Source organism: Notolabrus celidotus, chromosome 16, assembly GCF_009762535.1.
Source record: "Notolabrus celidotus isolate fNotCel1 chromosome 16, fNotCel1.pri, whole genome shotgun sequence".
Taxonomy (NCBI): domain Eukaryota; kingdom Metazoa; phylum Chordata; class Actinopteri; order Labriformes; family Labridae; genus Notolabrus; species Notolabrus celidotus.
The window spans coordinates 22861039-22883779 of record NC_048287.1 but is presented as its reverse complement, the minus strand read 5'-3'; the positions used below and the strand labels follow the sequence as shown (position 1 = coordinate 22883779).

At 39.6% G+C, this 22741-nt stretch overlaps 1 protein-coding gene and 1 long non-coding RNA gene across 2 annotated transcripts in view; both read right to left on the bottom strand.

The window, feature by feature from the left end:
- Nucleotides 1–12074, bottom strand: part of LOC117828118 — a 33214-nt gene extending 21140 nt beyond the window's left edge. The window contains exons 1-4 of the long non-coding RNA XR_004634333.1: nucleotides 12044–12074; nucleotides 11104–11188; nucleotides 9424–9487; nucleotides 4846–4899 (exon numbers count right to left, since the gene is read on the bottom strand). This is a non-coding gene — a long non-coding RNA (uncharacterized LOC117828118). The remainder of the gene's footprint in view (nucleotides 1–4845; nucleotides 4900–9423; nucleotides 9488–11103; nucleotides 11189–12043) is intronic.
- Nucleotides 12075–18608: 6534 nt separating this feature from the next.
- Nucleotides 18609–22410, bottom strand: LOC117827547 (trypsin-3-like). The gene is made up of 5 exons (XM_034704130.1): nucleotides 22286–22410; nucleotides 22012–22165; nucleotides 21136–21389; nucleotides 19418–19554; nucleotides 18609–18923 (listed from the first exon to the last, which is right to left on the bottom strand). The coding sequence occupies exons 1-5, from the start codon at nucleotides 22323–22325 to the stop codon at nucleotides 18774–18776; spliced, it is 735 nt and encodes a 244-aa protein (XP_034560021.1). The 5' UTR covers nucleotides 22326–22410; the 3' UTR covers nucleotides 18609–18773.
- Between the last annotated feature and the right edge of the window lie 331 nt (nucleotides 22411–22741).

The window sequence follows — 22741 nt, the reverse complement described above, 5'->3', positions numbered from 1 at the left end:
GTACCTGTTCATGTTTTACAGAGAGTGTGTCCTGAATCAGGACATACAATGAGATCACAAGTATGACATACTTGCAGGATGAGTAGTATAGAGATGTTGTATTTTTTAAGGTATAGAACTTTTATCCAATCATTGATTACAATCAGGAAACACATTTCTTTGCATCTCTTTTTTTTTCATATAGACTTGGTTCTTTTTCTTTAAACTAAAAAGAAAGAGGAACCAAAGAGCTGAGAGAGAGAGAGACAGAGATACCTGAGGCAGTGATGTAAAACATCATCTCCAACCAGACAGTCTGCTAAAGAAAAAAAGCGTGGAGAGGCAAACATGGCCATGTCTCTCATCTTTTCTTCTTCTCTCCTCTCTTTAATCTGACAGCCTCCCCTCCTCTCTCTTTCTCTCTCTCACTGTTTCTCTTTGTCTCTCTGTCTCTCTCTGTCCCCCTGAGCTGTGTTCTGTGTGTTCCATCCCCGCCTCCCTCCATCTCTCTGCCTCTAATGTGCTTTGGCGTGTGTTACCCACGGGTGCCTGCGCGCTGCCACCGCCATCCTAAAGCCGGGTCAGGGGGCCAGCTGAAGCGGCGCGATGCTGTCCGTGACATCATCAGTCACTGTTATTACTCATGTCTCACCTCCCCTCACCGTCTGAAACTGCCAGAGCTTTAGGTGCTGGGTGTTGGCAGGTCAAGCTCACATGCACTGACATGAACGCAGATTTATACTGATGGTGTCAGTGCCATGTAAAATCATATTTGAAGGGTTTTACCCTTAATTCAATTCAAAGGTTTGAGTAAAATAAAATAGCTCAACCACAGTCATTTGATTTTTCAAAAAAAATCACTTAAATAGAAAACTGATATGTTTAGACTGGTCTTAAACGTTCACAAAGCCAAAGTTGACTTCCTTAGATTGCCAAGACATAAATAGAAAACATGCACATAGTCACATTTAACCCTCCTGTTATGTTGTGGGTCAAATTTACACTTTTGAAAGTCTATTTTAGGCAATATATGCCTTCCAAACCAGCTAAATGCAGCATAAAAATCTGGACAGCATGTGACAGAAGAGGTGTCGTGCTAATTTATCAACATCACTTCATAAAAATAAAAAAAATAAAATGTAAAATAAAATGAACAAAAATCTATGTCATGTAAAATGATTGTTTTTATATTTACGGCTTTCCAATGTACATTAACAAAAGTTTTAACATGAATTTTTAAAGATAAACAAGTGAGTCATCCTCATTGAACCATGATCTGTGAGAATTGAAGAACACCATTGCGCTAAAATTTGATTTAAATGGTTAGTAATGGAGAAAAAATTAGATTAAAACAAATGTGTATTGGGATTTTTTGGGGTTCTGACACTTTTGATAATTGAATATGCCCCGGGTCAAACTGACCCAGGATAATTATTGCTGTTCCAGAGAAACGAACATAACATGATGGTGAAAAAGCTGCACCAGGTACTTCTTTTTGCCATTTGTTTAAGCTAGCAGATCCATTTTTGAAACTGTTGCAGTACATTTGAAGCTCCCTCCATGGGCTTTTAATACAAACAATCGAGTCACAAGTATCTGAATTGTTTCAAATATATATTCAATGAGTTTTAACATTTCATAAATAATTCTGTTGGCTAGTTTCTAACTTGATACATGTGCAAAGAAATACAATCTATAGCTTAAGCATAGTTAAAAGTTTTTTTTTATTCTGCCAGTTATACACTTTAATGTGTATTTTCTTGTAAACAGAGCTGAGAAAATCAACTTTTTAATGTATATTTGGATTTTTAAATTTGGAGCATTCATTTAAATGAAGTTCTAAAGACATAACGAGAGATCATCCCTCTATTTGTTTAATCTTAGTATAAAAATTCATTTCACTTGGGATAACAAAAATATATAATCACTAGGGATGAACGATATTTTATCGGCACATTATCTGTATCGGACGATTTTGGCTTTAAAATGAACTATCGGACATCGGCCAACACTCCGATATCCGCTGATATAATTAGCCGATAAAATAATGGGGTGCTGCTGCACACATGTTGGGCTCATGTTTTAAGTTAAATTTGAATTCAAGCAGCAGTCTAAGGTACATGTAGCTGACTAATTTAGGCACATTTACTGTCAAAGAGTAAACCATTTTATTTAATCTGGGTTTAATTGCTGTACAGTTGCACTTTTCACATGTTCCCTGTGAACAGAGGTTAGGTTTACTTACTATGTCAAATGTGAAATTGGCCAAATTCTCCCTGGTTGTGGGTATTGATATGATTGTCTCAGGGAGATCATCATCCAAGTTTTAAGTAAGATGTATCTTTGTGTATGAATTTTGTTTGGAAGCAATTGTCGTAAATAAATATGCAGTTTTAAGTATCAAGTATTTTTCTTATTTTGCACAAGAAATGAATATTACATAACAAATGTGATAAGAGTATCACCATAATACTGTATGCTAATTCAAAAACAGAAGAGAATTGATGATCTCTGCAAGTAGTTGTGCGGAAAAAAATATATGTATCGGTAATCAGCTAAATGAGTTTGAAAATATCGGCATTTTGGATATCGGAAAAAAATCCAATATGGTGCATCCCCAATAATCATGATTTTAGCTTTTGTTTAATTATTTACTTGGTTATCTGTTATCCATCGTCCACAATGCAGTCTTATTTTCTGTTGACCAAGAGGTTTCATAAGACATTGAGATGGTAGAAAGTAACAGTTCAAATGGTTTGGTATCTATAAGGAAAATTCAAACATGACTTCATTTTTTTTCTCAAATGTAAATGTAAATTAAGCCAAATATTCACATGTGTATTGATGTACTGCACAAAAGAACAAGAGACTCTCCAGATGTGGCTGTTAATGTCCCTCTGCCTGAGCTATAGGCCTGTGTAAAAGGAGAGGGGGAAATGTGCTTCCATTCAGTGAACATGTCTGCGGGGTTCAGACTGTGTCAAATTGCCACATCTGCCATCAGCGGAAACACTCCCGTACCTGGGGGTCCGTCTGTCACCTCCTCTGTTAGCCAATGAAGAGGTGAGACTCTGCAAACTCCTTCACTCAGGAATAGAGACTGTATGAATGCCATCAGCCTTTGTGTGGGAATGCCGCTTACAAATCATACATGATCTACAACGCCAGCCTCTATATGCACGTCATGGCACTGTTTTAATAACAAGTACGCCAGTTTCATTTCACAAGCATACAGAGAATGAATTTGAGAATATTCGTGTTCGTTTTTTTTGTCGTGTCATCTTAAAAAGCACCTGCAGCACTGAACTCAATGTGCCACAGAAACAAATAGACAGACTTGATAAAACAAAAAGACAGCAGGTTGAAGGGTTAAAGAATGCATTAACAAGACAACATAACATTCAGAGAGTAAACACGGAAGAGCAAGTATATTTTCAAATGAAAAACAAAAGCAGAAAGTGCATGGGGACAAATAAAAGACAGAGTGAAGATTGGGAAAACAAGAGGCGAAGTAGGACGACAAAAAAAAGTGTTACTGAAAGACAGACAGACAGATTAACTGAAAGAGACACAGGAGAGAGAGAGAGAGGTACAGACAAAGAGCAAGCAGGGAGAACAAAAGATGAAATGATGAAAAGAAAGAGAGTGGAAAGAGGACAGACTTGAAGCCAGACAGAGGAAAATAAGGAGAGCTGGGAGAGAGAAAGAGAGGCAGGCAGGCAGAATTAGATAGAAGATAGAAGGAGGCTATGAGACAGAGGCGCAGGGCAGCACTGCGCATGCTAAAATAGGTGGCAGACTCTTGTCAGTGCAGTGACCTAGTCGCGCAGAGCTGAGGAATTCTCCCTGTCGACCCGGACACATTCCTCCGGTCTTCAGATGTTAACCCATACCACACCAACATACTGTACTGCAGTAACTCACACACCTTCCCTTATCGCTTATGTGAGCTACATCTAAAACATACATTTATGACCTGACACAGTTTATGGAGCAGCATTAACATCTCTCATTTTGAGTGGGTGCAGGGAATGAATCTGGGGATGTAACAAATGACCTGCAGTGTATTTAGAAGGCGCATCGTGACTGCGAGAGCAAACTACTTCAAATCTCAGAGCAAACACCTCCAACGAGAATGGAAATATCAGGTATATCAGTGCACGGCTACGTTAATTTTGCAGTCTGCCCACTGAGAATACGAGTGTGTGCATTTGTGTGCATAGAGCCCAGCAAAAAACACATTGTGAAAATAGCAGGGCAAGAAGGGCTCTATTGTGTCACAGAGGCAGAATGTAGCTCTTATTCTCCTGCTGGTGGACCGGGGGCATGGGGTGACATCAGCACAAAGACAAAATTGAAATGTGAGGCATCTCCAAAGCTAGCTTCAAGGCTAGACCACAGGCCGCCCTTTATACCCCGCGCTCTCTCACTTTTCAACAACATCTGATAATCGGGACGTGACCATCAGATGACCCTTCCACTTGTTGCAAACCATGATAAGTCGCAGCCACACTAAACTGACACAAGCAGGCGTGCCAGCTAAAATGAAAGATTGTGTGTTTGCTTCTTTCACGTAGGCCCACAGTTAGCACATATCTGCGAGGTTAATCACGACAGAATGACTAAGGGAAGAGTAATTCAATTATTCTGATGGTGCATCGACGTTTCGATCGGGCCACAGAGTAAAATGGCTGACCAAGTGTTCCTGACTGCAGAGTGCCATTAAGCAAAAGTCTTGTCTGTAAAGTACTGGGCTATAAAGAAAGCTATACATAGACTCTATCTTCGGAGAGAAATGAAAAGAAGAGTGCAGAAGTTGTTGCTCTTAGCTGGACTAAAGAAGATCCACAGTAAATATTTTCTTACCTGGTAAAAGTTTGGTCTTCAGTGAAAAAGTTCTGGTTTTCTCAGAGGCTCAATCTAAAAAAAAAAAGGCATAAAAATACATTATTTGTATATATTTATCTGCATGATACCCAAGTAAAATGTATATCACACAGAGTACTGATTGGATTCTGAGGGCCATATCTATTCTTTCAAGATCTTTTCAATCCTCAGTTAAATTAACTAAACACTTCTGATGCTTCCTCCTTTTTCACACCGCGTCTGATGTCGTACTGGCATGAGTTGTTCATGGGTGTCCAGCTGGGAAAAGACAAAATCAGCGGCATAAATTCAAACCTGCTGCACACAATGGCAGATTGCATGGGAATTCCTGAGGTCTGTTCGATCCATTAATGTATGCTGCGGTTGAATGCCATCAATTATGAATGAGGAACACACAGGATTCGCAGAGAGCTGGTTGAAAGTGAATCATGGGTCACGGCACAGGACTGTAAGCCTCTCCAATAATTGTAGCAAACTGTGTGCGGCTACAAATATGCAGTCAGGTTTACGCAAGGTTTTGAGGGAAGTGTTACACTGAAAAGGTTGGGCACTCTTCAGGGAAACAAATTTTTTTGAAAGTTGTTAAAATCAACTTGAGTTGAGTATTACATTTAAGTTAATGAAAGACAAAGAAGTTACTTTTTAGCTCTAACAGGACTGATAAAGCTTGCTCATAAAATTTGTAACTTAGGCAAACATTTCAAACAATAGACAAAGTCTGTCTATTTCCTCAGCCTTTAGGTGTCGGGCACTTGAGTCCATATGTGTGGATTCTGCTGTGTCTTTATGGAGACGGGGCCTCTTCCCCTTTAAGGCCCAGAGTGTGTTGACCCTGCCAGTGAGTTCATACCATAAGCAGACCCATATAGCTTCTCCTCCAGAGCCCCTGATCACGACCCTGCTGAGCTGCCGCCTCAGTTATGTAAGATTACATAACACCAGGTCTGTCTTAGTAATATTTCATAACCTGGGGGTCCCACAACCACACTGGCATTAACACCAAATCCCCTCAGGAGTAGAAATCAAAGGTGCTGGACAGGTTTGGTAACATAAAAGCTAAATTTGAAAACAAGTTGCAGGCGCTGAGAGGGATTTATTTCTCCTATCCGACTTTTGTCTTGGCTGGAAATCCATGTCAAGAATTTTGACATCAAAGAGTTCTCCCCTCTATTTTCTCGAGGGCTACAGCGGAGGTCACAGAAAGGTCGAGCCTGGGACACTAAACTAAAGCAGCTCTCCCACTCGGTTTATCACAATATGCAGGGATGCTCTTTGCTCATAAATGTCATATCATTTTATTTTGATCAAATTATTGCGTTTAAAATAATTGGACATGATTTGAGAGCTAGGTGAATAACTGTTATCTAAAGGCCGCAGACGTAAAATCAGCTTCTCTTAAACTCTACAGAGTATCTTTAAAAAAAAATCTGCAATCTGCAGTTTTAATGAAAACTTTTTTTGACAACCATGTCCCCATATAGCTTTAATATCGTCGCTCCATTCACAAACAGATGGTGCACAGAGATTTAAAGGCAGACAGAAATAACAGAAACAAGCACGAACACTCAAAAGGTGTTGCGGCACTTATCGTTTAAAGTAACGCACACAGTATAAACCATTGTCGAGGGAGGAACACACAAGCACACACACGAACACACGCCTTGGAATGATACCAGGGGACAATCTTGGACAAAGATAACAAGTGTGGCAAGTGATAGAGAAAATGTGGGCAGTGATAACAGGAGGCTATGTAAATAAAAAAACAGAGCAGGTAGATATATAACACCGCAGAGGGGAAAGAGAAATGAAGGAGATTCCAGGAGATATCTATGGCTGATACTGCAGAGGAAAAAAGGTTCACTCAATGGATGTTACAACAAGCAGACTCTAAATGAATGATAGCAGACCTGTTTTATACATCCCATACCTCCTTCATATATCGCTTTTTTATGGTAACCCCACAGTAGTTGCAGAACAATCATGCTTTCAGGTAATCCACAACTGTCGACATTTTTACAGCGCATATGAGCAGCAATTTGCACCAAAGCCTCCATCTTTACCTGTAACTTCACCACATCAATCAGAAGTAATCTCGCCCCATTGTGCAGGTTACATGAAGAAAAGTACTCGCTGAAAGTGACTCAAGTTTTTTGCTTTTGCGACTCCGATCTCATCTTGCCGAACCACATCTTGGACTGTGGGTTTTTTCTTTACAGGCGGACCAGCAGATAGATTGGGGATACCCGGATGAATGGATGGAAGATGGGAAAGAAAAAGGGGGAGAAGCATGGGAGGAGTGAAATGTGCAATAAGAGAAGAAGAAGAAGAAATCCTGTGGCACTTACAGTCTTTTTAACCTCTGCTTTTTGTTCTGTGCTAACACCTTATCTTTCGTATCGGTAGATTTTTTATCATCGCACAATCATTACTCGAATATGAAACATGAAACGTGATTGTGCAAATCCACGCATGCGTGAGCAGGAGTGACCACTGCCGGCTCCGTTAACTCTTAATCACACCCCAACATACTAACACACACATGTACAGACACATATATATACACGACTAGGACAGACAGAAACACACACACACACACACAAGTGCACACACCCTGCCTCCTTCATGTGCAAGCCTCCCATGCATGGGCCCCCTAAAACTGGGTGCACTCAGTGATCCCTCTCCAAAGCCCCCATCTAAATGTGAGCAGAGGTAATCCTTCAAGGAGAGGCAAAGAGAGCAGCGATAACCCACGATAAAGAGGAGCTGGAGGAGGAAAGAGAGAGATAGAGGGAGAGAGGTGGAGCGCGAGATGGGATAGACGAGCAGGATGGGGGGATTAGCAACCTAGGGAACACATTTTTCAAACAGGAGAAAAAAAAAAGAGGAGAGTTGAAAATCGAGAGGCGTAAAGGCAGAGGAGAGTATAATGCTTCTAAAAAGAAAGGGGGAAAGGCAGAGGGGATGCATGGAAAAGGGCAAGAAGGACATGTAGGTACTGTATACTCACATATGAACGAGGAGGTGATGTGAGAAGTGATGAAAAATCATGTCAAGAAACAAAAAACAAAGGCAACCCAAAAGTGCGAGTTGGACTTTGATGAGGAGTCCAGTTTCTTCTCATTCTGGAGTTTTGTTTTTTCTCTTTTTTCCCGCGATTTTTGCCAATTCCTATCCAGCCGTCCCACCTTCCTATAAGTCTATCCCCTACTGGTTCCCCTTCTTCTCTATTCCCCCCTCCCTGTTTTTCTTGCCAGTGCCGGTACTCTTTCTCCTACCTCTCTCTCTCTCTCTCTCTCTCTCTCTCTCTCTACTCTCTCTCTCTACTCTCTGGCTTTCTCGCTTTCTCCCGCAGACCACGCTCTCCATTTTCCCCTCATTCTTTGCCTGTCCCCCTTCATCTGTCCATTCATTGGACACTCTTTTTCTTTATCTTCAACCATAAGCGCCCGCTTCAGGATACGGATATGATCTTTTAAAAGGTTTCCAAACATAAGTCGAGTTCTACCTTGACAAAAAAAAAACTGCAGAAGAGTAGAAAAAATATTTTTAAGAGAGGACAAGCGGTTTGTGGAAATGAGTCTAATGCAGGAACTATCCATGGCCTGCTTTTTTCAGGGGCGCCACGCAGGGGGTAAAGCGTCTGCGTGATGGTGCCTCCATACTTGCGGACATTACCAAAAGCAAAGACTGGCAAGAAAAAGGAAGGGAAAATAAAAACGAGCTCGTCGCAGTCTTCTCCAGTGAGAGTCGATAGAAAGCATGGTGAGAGGAAGGAGTGGGAAGGACTCCGGGTGTGTGCATGTGTGTGCGTGAAGAGGTGGGAGGGGAGAAAGCAAGAGAGAGAGAGAGAGAGAGAGAGAGAGAGAGAGAGAGAGAGAGAGAGAGAGAGGGACTGGGGGGTTCATAGAGAAATATCCAAGAGGGAGGGATAGACGACGTGTGTCGGTTGGGGAAAGGAAGGGAAGAGGAAGGAGCAGGAATAGGAATAGATTTTTCTAATGCTCACGATTTTTAAATTTTGTGCTACTCTTTTCTCCACGGCTAACACCTTGTTCAAAGAGAAGAAAATAAAGAGGAAGAAAGGAAAAAGAGAAAGAGCTACTGTGTGCTTTGTCTCCCGCCCCTGCCGTTCCTTTTCCTGGTTTCCTTTCTGCTCTGACTCTCCTCTATTCAGCCTATTTTCTGCATGTGCACTTGAACTCTAAATCCTGTCTGCTTTCCCCTCCCCTCTCACTCTTTCTCTCTCTCTAACTGCGCATCTGTGTGTCCTTGCCTCTCTCTCTCTCTCTCTCTCTCTCTCTCTCTCTCTCTCTCTCTCTCTCTCTCTCTCTCTCTCTCTCTCTCTCTCTCTCCAAGGCAGAGGCTTGAAATAGTGCTAGCAGGCAGGGGAGAGTGAGCAGGAGGGAAAAGGAGAGGACGAGGGGGACAAAAAAGGGGAGAGAGATGTTGAGAGGGGGGGAGGGGAAGAAGCTTAGACAGGCAGACACAGAGAGTACAGGGCTGCTCTATGTGTTAGTGTGAACATGTCTGCACATTTGTAAACACACATACATCTACCTTGGCTTTAGATGCAGTGTTTCACACACGGGTAGTAATCCACATCTGATGTAAGCCTTCGCACCTGTAAAGAAGACATGACTTTTTGAGGTCAAAGAAAGAAATGATTAAAAACAGCAGGATTTTCTGTCTTTGCAGCAGTTTAAAAGCACCACACTGCTGCTATAACAATCTACTGGAAATTAAGCAGCACTACAAGAATGACAATTTGTTCAGTAGTAATTAATCCTACTATTGTTATCCTGATAAATCATTTAGTCATACAGTTAAGAAAGATGGCGAACTCTTACCTGGTGTTACCAGAAACTCAAAATAATCTTTAGTTTAGTTTTCTTTCGATAAGGATTTAAACTTTTACCATTATGGAAGGATGTTGCAAGCGCACAGTTGGGGCTATTACACTTCAATTCAATAATAGCTTGCAACTAGTATTACATTAACTCAAATCAAAGTTACAAAGTGCCTTATAAAAGCAGCAAAATGAATTCAGGAAGGTCACAAAATTAAATAAAAAAAATGAAGAATAGCAAATATTTATCGGGGATTAATAAAGTACATTCTATTCTACTCTATTAATAAAATACATTATATTATATTATATTATATTATATTATATTATATAAAGTTATCTTAAGGATCTTCTAAAATGATCTTTTTGTGATGTACAATCTTTATTTTTAACACTTAATTTAAAGCCTTGATGAAAAGCTCAAATTACATATATAATCTGTTACTTTTTATTATGCAAATGAAATTAATAGGTGATTAAGTTGTCTAGAAAATCAAATGTATGATTCCAACAAACAACTATTAAAACATTGAATAATGTTTGCATTTGCTTTTTATGTGTAAAAATGCTCCATTCTTTATGAGTGACATCTGAATAAAATGAGAATAAATACTCTAATCTTAAGCTTACATGTTATCCAAAGCACACAGCACAATGTACAGATTAATTAGATGTAAAACAACAACAAAAAAGTATTATTATAATTATTGGTACTATTATTATTACTTGCCTCCATTGCTAACAGGCCCTTTGGAATTTGTAGCTTGCATACATACTGTGAATATAGTCAGAAGTACAACATATCTTAAATAATAAGTTGTGTGAAATCTCATTTTGCGGCTCCCAGGTGACGAGCATAGATTGCTGCAAGTGAGTAGATAGGGCCGTGAATGAAGCTTTAAGATAATGTAAATACCTCAACCAACAATGTCAGTGATTAGGAAGGTAAGGAGGCAAGGAAGAGGAATGGCAGGTTAATCGGAGGTCATACAAGAAATGTGCTGAAAACGTCACCTTGGCAAGAACCTTTTTCTAATTCCAACTAGTAATATTTTCCCTTTTATTAGAATTTCAGCATCAGTCACTGCATACTGCTGTTTGTTCCAAGGGCAGCCATCACCTTGGCAAACAAAGACCAGGACAGGAAACTGTGTCTGACAACATGTCAAATTATACATCCGATTTGTAGAGAAGTTAATGAAAAATTAGCAATGAGATTGTTACGTCATCATTATTCACATTGTCTTCTAAATTACCTAAGGCCCCCGGCATTAACAGTTTTAGTCTAAAGGTTCATTTCAGTATTTGAAAAGACTGATGAGAGCAACAAACTGTACAAGCACAGAGCAAATGCTTATGGCTGGAAAAAATGAGACTGATCGGTTACTAACCCTCCACTGGTGGTGGCCTCTTCTTCACTGAGGTGTTTTCTCCCCGCCTGCAGACTGCAGCACACTTCTTGAAAAGCCTTTGGGTCTGATAAGGGAACAGAGAAATGGGCCAGAGATGAGTAACTGGTGTCCAAACAGCGCCCTCTGTTGGAATTCAGTGGGAGTCGCTCAAAATCAGCTTCACACCATGAAAAGATTTTATTTTAAACCGTTTCCACATAAGATTGACACACACATGCATCACATTGTGTAATTATAACATGTATTGAGAATATATATGTGTGTCTGTTATGGTAGAATTGAGTGAAAGGCTTACAGAGAGGGACAGGGGCGCCGCCAGGGATTTTGAGCCCCATGAAAAAATATCACATTGGGCCCCATTACCAAAGGCCACAAGAACCCTGTGCAACCGCTGTAACTACATCTCCAGGATCCAATCAACCCAGCTAAAGCTTTACATAACTCTACCTTTACAGCAGTCTTGCCTCTTGGAGTCAAATATTCACTGTATGACTGGCAAAAATGAAAGATTCCCTGCACACAAGGTGCCCCTTCTTTTATTATGTTTTCATGGCTTCATCATGGAACCAAAATGAACATATCGGATATCACAATAGCGGATCAAGTTTATTAATTACAATTATTATGAGGTTAAAGCTACTTAAACAAATGGCCCCTCGTGGGACTGCCTAAAATTCAGTCAGCATCAAAATATCTGATTTGAAGGAATTATTTGAGTAATCTCTGTGACATTAAAACAGACTAAATCACTCAATGCTTCAACCTGCACAGCATCCAAAACAGACTATAGGCTGTAGCTTATGTAGCTTAGCTATAGCTTTGTTTTCACAGGCTTTTGTAATAGTACAGATAGAGAGAGAAAAAAGAGATTCCCACAGACCCCTTTCAATAATGCTATTTGACATGCTACGTTGCTCACCTTCTTGTTCATTGGGTTGGGGGGAGTTGTGTGGAGACAGTGCACGTGCTGACATATCAGCTGCTGAGTCTGGTAGGGAGGGCGGGGAAACCCATTTAGTATAATTCGCTGAAACGTAGTTCATCTCATTGTGGACATCAAACTAGCAAACAGGTTGATTTTAACCACTCAAAGACTATACCAACCTTTCCTGGGTGACATACTGTCGCCCTTTCTTCTCTCTCTCCTTTATTTCCCTCCTTTTCTGGGACCCAGACTTTGTCTTTCCATAGCTTTTAGCTGCCTTTAGCGCACTCTGTGCACTGTGCAACTTCTGTCTGACTGCTCGGCACAGCTGATTAGTGCGACTCAGGCTGGGCTGTACCGTTTCATGTCGATACAGGGGGGGGTTAATATGAATTTGCCCAAATAAAGTAGAGATCTCTGATATACATTTTATGAAGACAACGGGACCGTTTTCTTAATTACCTTACACTGAAAAAATATCAATTATGATTTTTTTTTAATTCTTATTCTTATTATTTTCGGGCCCCCTGTCAGTCAAGGGCCCTTAGAATCATCCCCACCCCCTATACGGCGCCACTAGAGAGGGATAATCTCCAGTTGCTATAGAGGTTAAATCAGGCTATGGTATCATCCTTTCAAACGACTCCTTCCTCAGCATCCTTCTTTAGCTGCTTTAAAGATACCTGTTAGTACCTGATAACATAAGAGCTGTACATGTATGTAGCTGTCAGTGTCGTCATGACTTGCGTGCTATCACTTAACTTCAATAATCCAACTGTCCAAGCCACTTTGACTGGTTTGGGCTCAAAATATCAGATACAATTTATAAATAATTATAAGTTCACCCTTGTATCGAAATTACCTTCAAGGTGTCGCCATGAAAGTTGTCAAGCAGCAGGAGTTTGTTAGTGATGATAAACCTAAAAGCAGCAGACACTGCATGACTGGTAGTGGTGGGTGTATCGAGTCTGTGGTATCGATATATCGATACTCACACGCTACTCATTTGAGTATCGATTACTATGGGGCGCCGTTTGTAAAGATGTGCACACTGAAAATAACAGCAACGTTTCTTCACATTTAGCTCCAAAACATCATAAAAATGTAGACTGAATTTTTAAAAGATTTTTTTTACCACATTTAGAGGAATATTTGTGATCTTCTTCACATTTAATTTTCTTGTGAAAAATATATTAAGTTAAAATCATGGTTATATCCAAATGCTAAATATAAATCTAAATGTTAAATGTTAAATCTAAATGTTAAATGTTGCTCCACGATCCTAAATATTTAGCTGATATGCGGCAGTGTGAATTTGCATATCTCACATATGATATTTAATCAAAGTATAGCTAAAGCATTTAAAGATAAAAGTGATGACAAAAATTAAAAGAAAATAAATGAAAGCTAAAAAAGCTAAAAGGCAATAAGAGATATAATCATTGTGTGTGGATAAAACCAGTAAAATAAATGAAGCAATCAAAATGAATAAAAGCAATAAAGGCAATACATGAGGTATTAAGAGAATCAAGTAAATAAAATGAAATAAGATGGGATACCCAGTAAAACAATACTACTACTACTACTACTACTACTACTACTACTACTAATAATAATAATAATAATAATAATACTAAAGACAGTAAGACATTGACGGTGATGTCACATAAAAGCAAGTCTACAAGAGTGAGTTTTAAGAAGTGATTTAAATGATGTTAAAATGAAACATGAAAAACAAAATGTTAAATACCAATGTCAATCCTAACTTTAAAGTTGTCTTAATGCACAAGTAGAAGCCAGAAGTTTGTAATGAAAATTAAAATTAAAAAAAACTCAAATTGCATCTGATGGAATACAATTGGGCTAGTTTGTAATGTATCTGATGTATGCAGAGTAGTGTGAATGATTTTAACTTCTGTTCTGTTTTGTTTGTGTGTGTGTGTGTGTGTGTGTGTGTGTGTGTGTGTGTGTGTGTGTGTGTGTGTGTGTGTGTGTGTTAGTGTAGGAGCTGCAAAAAGACTCTGAGCTGCTGTCTGCATGTGGAGTCAGCAAATTTCTTCCATCTTGATGTTGAGAGAGGACTTACCACCTGACAGAGACTGTCTCCTCCTCCTCCTCCTCCTCCTCCTCCTCCTCTAACTGATGCGGTTTCTCTTTAACCCAAGAGTACTCCTGACACTTTTTCCCATTTTGGGATATTCTACTAGTTCGATACATTTATCCTTTTAATATTCTTTCTATACCCCCTTATGTTTGAAAAATCAATTGTTGTTGACGTGAGAAGAAGGTGAACTTCTCTATAATGCATTGTCATTGATTATGTGTGCAGAGCCCTAGTCTCCCAAGTAACCAGATTACTCGTACTTGCAGCCCTCCTCTCCCTCCACTGTCATCCTTCTCTACTTCTACTCTCTCCCTTCTCCTCCTAACCTGCCTACACACTAATGTCCAAGCTGGCTAGAGGATCAAAACAAGTATCAGGGGTTTCTACCCTCTTCATACTAAACCCTTTCTACCCTAAAACATATTTATTTTAAAACTGCCATCTATCCAATCAAAGAAAGCTGATTTTCACACCTGCTAATGCTTTCATTATAAATCTAAAAAATCTCCCTGAAAGAAGTAGCAGCCATTTACCATTACTTGTGTGGCATGTGTGTTCTCCTCACAGTCAAGTGCTTGAGCCCAGGGATCAATTCCCCCTTCAGATTGAAATGACAAATACAATCAAACTGGCTTTATTATTTGTAAGTATCTTATTCAAGAGCATCTCACAAGAAATAGGTCACAGACACAGTGAACAAGTATTTCAAGTAGTGATGTGTTTTCCCGTGTCGAGGCTTCGAAGCGTGTGCCGAGTAATCCAGGAAGATTTCTTTGAAGCATGTATTGAGGCTTGTGTTGATGACGTATGTGGTGACGTTCGAAGCCTCGCCAGCTGCCTGTACCATGTGACTGATTCAGGACCCGGTTCCCGGGTTTGGTGCACGATTCGAAAAATAATGGGCAGCGCATAGTCACAACCTTCTCCCCAATTTGTTTCCACTTTGCCTTTTGACCCAGCCAATGTATCATGAAGACAGACACAATATTTAGAAGTTTGTTATTTATGTATTGGCATCACAAACATCATTAATTTATTCAATTCAAAGCTTCACACACCAAAGGGATTGTGTCATTATAATCACTGCGATTATTTTACATTTACATTGTCCACTTGATAGCGCAGTAGAGCAAATGGAGCGCCATGAAGCTTTGACCCATGAGTGAACCAACTGGATGGAAAGCCTCAATGCTACACGAAGCTTCATCTCACCATCACTAATTTCAAGTATTTTGTTGGCCAGTGTGATGGCTGGAGCGACACAGTGAGTTACCTGGCTGTGGGAGCATGGCACTTCCTGGAATGAACAAAAGGTGTGGTCAAGGGTGAAAGGGACTTTTATGCTGAAGCCAGCTGAGTGGAGCAGACCATGGGCTCGGATGTCATGGGGGGGTTTGGGCTTAGTTAGTATTACTTTGAATTCAGTTTGATTAAGCGTCAATTTTGTTTACCCCTTGAGTTAAACTTGGTTTGGTCCAACCACTATATAAGTTCCTTGATGTCTGTTTGTTTAGCTCACACCTTACATTTTGTTATGCTAAATTGAGTTATGTTAAGTTAACCTCTTTTATAAGCCTAGTTCTTATAAGTTTGGTTTGCGAATTTGGTTTGCCTAATTTGGGGTAAAATAAAAACCCACTTCTCTTTAAAACTTACACCTGTGTCTTGTGCTTTACTGCTTGATCCCTAACAGCTAGACTTTTGCATTGTTTGGCCCCCAATTGAGCTGTTAATGCTGCCTCAATACATATAATAAACAGTAATAAAACACATGACATATCAGGTACTGTACCTGATGAATAAGTCCTATTTTCCCGTGCCATTTGTTTGAAGAAACTGCCCGGTCAGTCGATTCATCACATCAGCTGTTAACCGATTTTGAGGTCTGGCGAGCTTAGAGTCTTTGTATGGGTTGACAATGTGACGTTTTACACCAGAGCAGGTTGGCCACACTAGCATTATATCACTTACATCAAATCAGCAATACAGCATAGCTTGAATAGATAAGTAATTTGGTAGATGACAGAAAATGAAATGATTGCTCTTCTGCACGGTGGTGCAGTGGGTAAGCGCTGTGCCTATCTGTGTTGAGTTTGCATGTTCTCCCATGCATGCCTCGGTTCTCTCAGTCCAAAAACATGCTTACCAGGTTAATTGATCACTCTAAATTGCCCGTAGGTGTGAGTGTGTGCGTGCATGCATGGTTGTCTGTCTCTCTTTGTTAGCCCTGTGATAGGTTGGTGACCTGTCCAGGGTGTACCCTGCCTTCTGCCCGAAGCCAGCTGGGATAGGCTCCAGCCTCCTCGTTACCCCTAATGGGATAAGCGTTCAAGATAATGGATGGATGGATGCTCTTCTGAACAATTTGGTGATCTTTATTTAATCCAATAAGTCACTTTTGATGGAAGTTGATTTAAAAAACATTTGAAGCCCATAAAATGAGCAGTAAAAATATAGATTTAAACAGTTGTATGTCATTGGTTTTAATAATAAGCTATTGTATTGCATTTTCTGTTATATAGGACTACAAGGGGTGATCAGATCCTACATACAGTATATCCCTCCCAGGAAGTCATATCTCAAGATTTTTATTTTAGCCTTCAGTTTGATTTTACACTAAACATTTTGTCTGTTTGTTTCCTATGAGTTCCGCTGAGCTCTGGACTCCACTTAAAGAATTTCTGTGTAAGCGATAAAACCCAAACCACTTGTGTAATATTGGCCATTCCTTTTGTGTAGATTTTTCCATAACTGCTACAATATATACAGAAAACCGTAATCCACAAAACCGACTCTCAGCTGATGTTATCTTCTCTGCTACACTGAGCCAACAAAAGAGCTGAGGGTCTACAGAGAAAATATGTCACACTTTTGATAAGTTGGAATGTTTGATTTCCTTTCTCTTGAGAGAACATGAATAACAAAAGAATGTAATGCAATATATACTTTATATGTACTGTATGTCTCACCAGCATTCAGAGCTCCTCACCTGCACCTGCGAGGGGTGGGTCAGTTAGAGGTGTATGTCCACCTTAGTGTGGGCTCAAGGAATGTGTGCAGCTTCTTGAGGGCCTCAAGATGGTTTGGAAAAAGCCAACTGGTTGAAAGAGAGAATGAAAGAAAGGATGAGAGAAAGTGAGGTGCTACGTTTATGATTGTTTTGTTTTTCTTTGTTTTCTTATAGTAGCCTGAAGTCGATGAGAACTTGCCCACAGGTCCAGAGAAAGCCAATAGCTGGTCTGGTATGTTGTTGAACATAGAATAAGTGGAGGCAAAATATACAGTATTACAAGCAAAGACTTATTTTTTGAGTGCCTTTTCTGCTGAAGAAGAGAGTATAACATTTGACTTGGTCTAGAAAAAGACAAACAGCTATATTTGAACACTAACTTGGGACAATACTTTTAACTTCATTACTAATCATTTAAATCTAGATTTAGTCCATTGGTGTTCTTTAATTCTCACAGATCATGGTTCAATGAGGATAACTCACTCGTTTTTCATTAAAATTCATGTTAAAAATTTTTTTAAATGTACATTGGAAAGCCCAAAATATAAATACAATAGTTTTACATGACATACATTTTTGTTTATTATATTTTATATTTTGAATTTTGTTTTTTTCATGAAGTGATGTTGATAAATTAACACAACACCTCTTCTGTCACATGCTGACCAGATTTTAATGCTGCATTTAGCTGGTTTGGAAGGCATATATTGCCTAAAATAGACTTTAAAAAGGGTCAATTTGACCCCCAACATAACAGGAGGGTTAAAGAAAGAACTTTACAGAAAGGCTTGGTATCTCATCACATTTACCTCAGGGGACTTCTGTCTAAAATGACTTGCAATAAATGCATTTAAACTCATTAAAGCTCAAGCTAAATGTCATGTTGGCTAAAAACCTTACAAAGACATTCTTTTACTGTATGCATGTCACTTGACAAATGTGTGGCATAGCAGATGCTACCTCCTGTCAGTTATTGCTATAATAGCAATGAGAAAAATGAAATATGTGGTCATATTTACCACTATCCAATCCCTAAATAATTTTAAACCCAGTGCAGATGCTTCCCTGTTTAATATGGCTGCATAACCATCCCAGCTGCTTTCTCTGTCTTTCACACTGTATGTTCAGATTGTCTCAGCAAACAAGAAACAGTGAAGTTTACAAAGCGCCATCTGAGGAATGTATGTAAAGAATCCAGACAGGTGAAATTCAGAAATGCCTTATTGCTTGTTTACTCAAGTTTGCCTGCCTCCCAAATCACTCCACGGTTACTGAGAGCAAAAGCCATATGACAGAGATGCATATGTCCATAGTACAGTAAGTATACATTAATATATAACATGGATGTTTGGAAACAGTTTCAAGATAAAAGTTTGATATTTTATATGTATTTCAATACAGAGGTAGCCTTGTAAAACAAAAAAATATAGGTTGTGGAAAGAGCATTGACTTTTTTAATTTTTTTATTACATTTATTTTCTTTTGTAGTCATGACAGAGTAATGTTATTCCTGAGATGTAAATAAATGGCACAGTTATACAGAAAATGTTCCAATAAACTGATTTCAAGGCCTGGGACCGGCATGTGGATTCATGGTTGTCTGTGTGTGTTTAATTGTTGCGCATGGTGGTGCTGATCCAGCTGTTGTAGCGGCACACACGGGCATAGACACTGGGGTGTCCCTGCATGGCACAGTCATAGCCCCAGGACACGACGCCCTGCAGCTCACCGTTACACACCAGAGGGCCACCAGAGTCTCCCTGCAAACACAAGCAGACGTGGAAGAATATTACCGTCAGTTCACAGTAAATACATGTCATGTAGCAATGTCAACCAACAACAATAGATAACATACGGCTCTCTAAAATGTTTGCATAAATGGAGACTTAAAACCAGACTAGAAGGCAGTGTTTTGCTGCCCTCTGTGGTTTACAGTTGCAACTACATGCACATGAAGCTACCCAGCAGTGATTTCAGAGGGTACTGCAGTACAGGATTTGTGTTTGTTCAGTGTCAAGTTACTTTTATACATGTCATTCCAAATCAAAAATTGTCCCATGACACCTTGCACACAAAGCTGGAAAATGCATCATTTGAATGTAACGGAGCCAATCCCTTTACATGCAATACTCAGTAACAGGGGAGAACTTGAATGCTCAGCACCACACTGCTGAGTCACAGACTGCCATACTGCTGGAAGAGATCATCTATCACCTCACTCACTGTGTGTTCCCTGTGCTTTGGTCAAACTCACTTGGCAGCTGCTGGCTCCTCCATGCATGAATCCAGAGCAAACCATGTTTTCAGTGAAGAGGTGGGGGTAGGCGTTCCTGCAGATCCTGTCATCAATGATGGGCTGCCTCAGGCACTGCAGTCTGTCAGGGAAGTTGTCTGGGGGAAGAGCAGGAAAGACCATCTTACTTTTGTCTGCATAACACGAAAATCAGGTCATTACGTTCTGTATTTACTGAGTTTATTTACTGATGTGTCGATAGTTATTGTTCAACACTCGTGCTGCTAATTAATCATTTGATATCTAGTGAAAATGCCTGAATTTTAATGGTTGCTTACTATTTTCCAAATGGGAAAATGTGTTCTGACTACTTGTGTTTTAACCCTCCTGTTATGTTGCGGGTCAAATTGACCCTTTTTAAAGTCTATCTTAGGCAATATATGCCTTCCAAACCAGCTAAATGCAGCATAAAAACCTGGGCAGCATGTGACAGAAGAGGTGTCGTGTCAATTTATCAAGTTCACTTCATAAAATAAAAATATTCAAATGTAAAATATAAAAAACAAAAATCTAAGTCATGTAAAACTATTGTATTTATATTTAGGGCTTTCCAATGTACATTAAAAAAAGTTGTAACAATAATTTGAATGAAACACGAGTGAGTTATCCTCATTGAACCATGATTTGTGAGGATTAAAGAACATCAATGGACTAAATCTTGATTTAAATGGTTAGTAATGGAGTTCAAAATTAGATTAAAAAATGTGTATTTGGATTTTTTGGGGCTCTGACACTTTTGGATAATTTAACATTCCCCGGGTCAAATTGACCCAGGACCATTATTGCTGTTCCAGAGAAACGAACAAGCAGGAGGGTTAATATATGTATTTTAACTAAAAGGTAGCAAATAAGAATCATATTATTATTGGATATTACCTATAATATGATTTCCCTATATGATAAATAGCATATTTGATTGTCCACAAAAAATGATACCTACCAATGAATAAAAGTTTTTTTTCATGAAATGATTATTCCATATTTATCATGATAATTATCGATTTTGACTGATGTGAAGAATTGTATCGTGAGAACATCTTTTTCAATAACACCCAGCACTATATGAGCCCTTTTGAAACACAGCCAAAACTGTTGATTTGATGTGATTCCTGTCTCTGACACGGTAAATAGCCAATCATAGTTTGGGATTTTGTGGCAGCAGACCCATGTCACCCATTGTCATCCTTCTGGGCACGCCACTGGATGTTTGAATGTTTATTATTCTCACTTAAAACTGCTGTTGGTAGGAATGGTGTAAAAAAACGTTACTTTTTTTCTGCTGGGTTTGAAGAAAAGGTCATAATACAAATCGGTACTCATCGGTAAGTGGAGTAATTTGAGACTATTGTGAAATCTCTGCGTTTTCCATAACCTTTGTATCAAGCAATGTTAATATTCCCCTTGTTCTCGTTATGACGGACCAATCATAGCTAATCTCCAATCCTCTGTCCTGATTGGTTAAGGGACGGCCCCTAGTATGTCCTCCGATTGGTTATGAGTTCGGCACTATCATGACTGCACACGCCGATCTGTGTTCGAGGGCTAAGAGGAAATCTGGTTTGGAGGGATAGTGTTGACATTCGAAGTCCCTCTCTCTGAACAGATGTTTACTCTGTGACTACCAACAGCAGCTTTAAACACATTAATATCTTCTCTTTCTTCCCCCTAACTGAACTTACTGCTGTTGTCGGAGGTGTTGCCCCACCCGGACACCATGCAGTTCTCGTCAGCCTCTGGGCAGCGAGAGGGCAGGGACACTGTCTGGACGTAGCTGTTGAGGGTGGCGGGGCGGCTCAGTTTGATCAGCATGATGTCGTTGTCCAGGTTGTAGCTATTGTACTGTGGGTGCATGATCATTTTGGCACCATCGATCCACTGCTCTGTGCCCTCATTCACAGCAATGTTGTGCTCACCAAGACGAACCTGGATACGACTGGGAGAGATATAAAAGTTACCACTGGGCAGTTCAAAGAGAGGATATTATGCTCACATTTTAGACCTTATATCATCCCCACGATAGCTTTCTAATAGCTTTTACATGATTTACAGCTCATAAGACTCTTTACTCAGACCAGTGTCTTTGAAATTGCTTCTGTCTGAAATGCATTTCAACTACTGTGTCTTTAAAGCCCCTCAGCATTCTGGAAGTCTCCTTCACTGTTGCCAGATTTTCATGGGCTCTTGACTTTTAAAGATTTTTAGATACATTTATATTTGTAGAATATGCTTGATTAGCTTTCAAAATAAGTTACTGTCATGTAAAGTCATGATTATTTTCTTTGAAAAAGGCAAACATTTTTTAAATTTGCTTTTGGTGCAGTATAATGTCTCCTCTTTTTCAATCAATTTCTTAATTTTTCAGTTGCTCACAGCAAAAATTAGATGTCTTTTCTCCATTTTCAGTCTTTACTGCAAATACATAGCAGAATACAGAGGTCAGAAGACCAACAAAGTCACATTAATTCTTGCTGTATTTCATATACTGTGTACTTATGGTGAATCTTATACTACAACCTGCACGTCACATTAGCTGTTTGTGACACGCCTGTACTTACGACTTGTGGCAGTGAGCAGCAGACACCACCCACTGGCTGGAGATGAGGGATCCACCGCAGAAGTGGTATCCTGAGTTCAGAGACACCTGGTAGGGGACAGAGTTTCTGGGACACTCATACCCTCCAACAACCCTCTCATCCTCAGCTGCAACAACTGAAACAGAATATGTGATACATTAGGATATATGGGAAAAGACAAAAGCTAAAGAGTGTTGATTGGTGAAATGTTTATCATCAGAGCAGAGATTAAAAATGAATTAGGTTAGTCTCTTACATGCTGCTCCAAGCAGAGTCAGGAACACCAGGGCCTTCATGGTGACGTTCTGATGAATGTAAGGGACAGTCCTCACTGTAGCTCTTTTTATACACCCGTTCCGCTCGATATGTTCCTGAATTTTGCAAGGTCAGGAAGGTAAGGTGCAGAACTCTGTTCTGGGAATGCACCATATGGCTGAAAGCAAAGGCAAGACCTTGACTACTGTCAAAACTAAGGGAACAAATCCCAGGCTAATTTAAGTAACTGCTGATTGGTTTCACACTTATCTTATCAGAAATGATGTAATTCAATCCCAGTGAGGCCTTATATTCACAGGTGGAAATGTGTAACTAAGGCAAAAATTTACTCTGAGCAAGAAAAGCATGTTGTTTTTCACTAGACTCAAGGTAAGTTGTTTATCAATGATAGTGGCGTACTCAGGCTGTTTGAGGGGCAGGGGCGAAACCCCCATAA

Coding starts and splice junctions, on each gene's coding strand:
- LOC117827547 (XM_034704130.1), bottom strand. CDS start 22,325: ATGAAGGCCCTGGTGTTCCTGACTCTGCTTGGAGCAGCAT. Junction 21,390..22,011: donor GCTGCTCACTGCCACAAGTC/GTAAGTACAGGC, acceptor TATCTCTCCCAG/TCGTATCCAGGTTCGTCTTG. Junction 19,555..21,135: donor CAACACCTCCGACAACAGCA/GTAAGTTCAGTT, acceptor CTCTTCCCCCAG/ACAACTTCCCTGACAGACTG.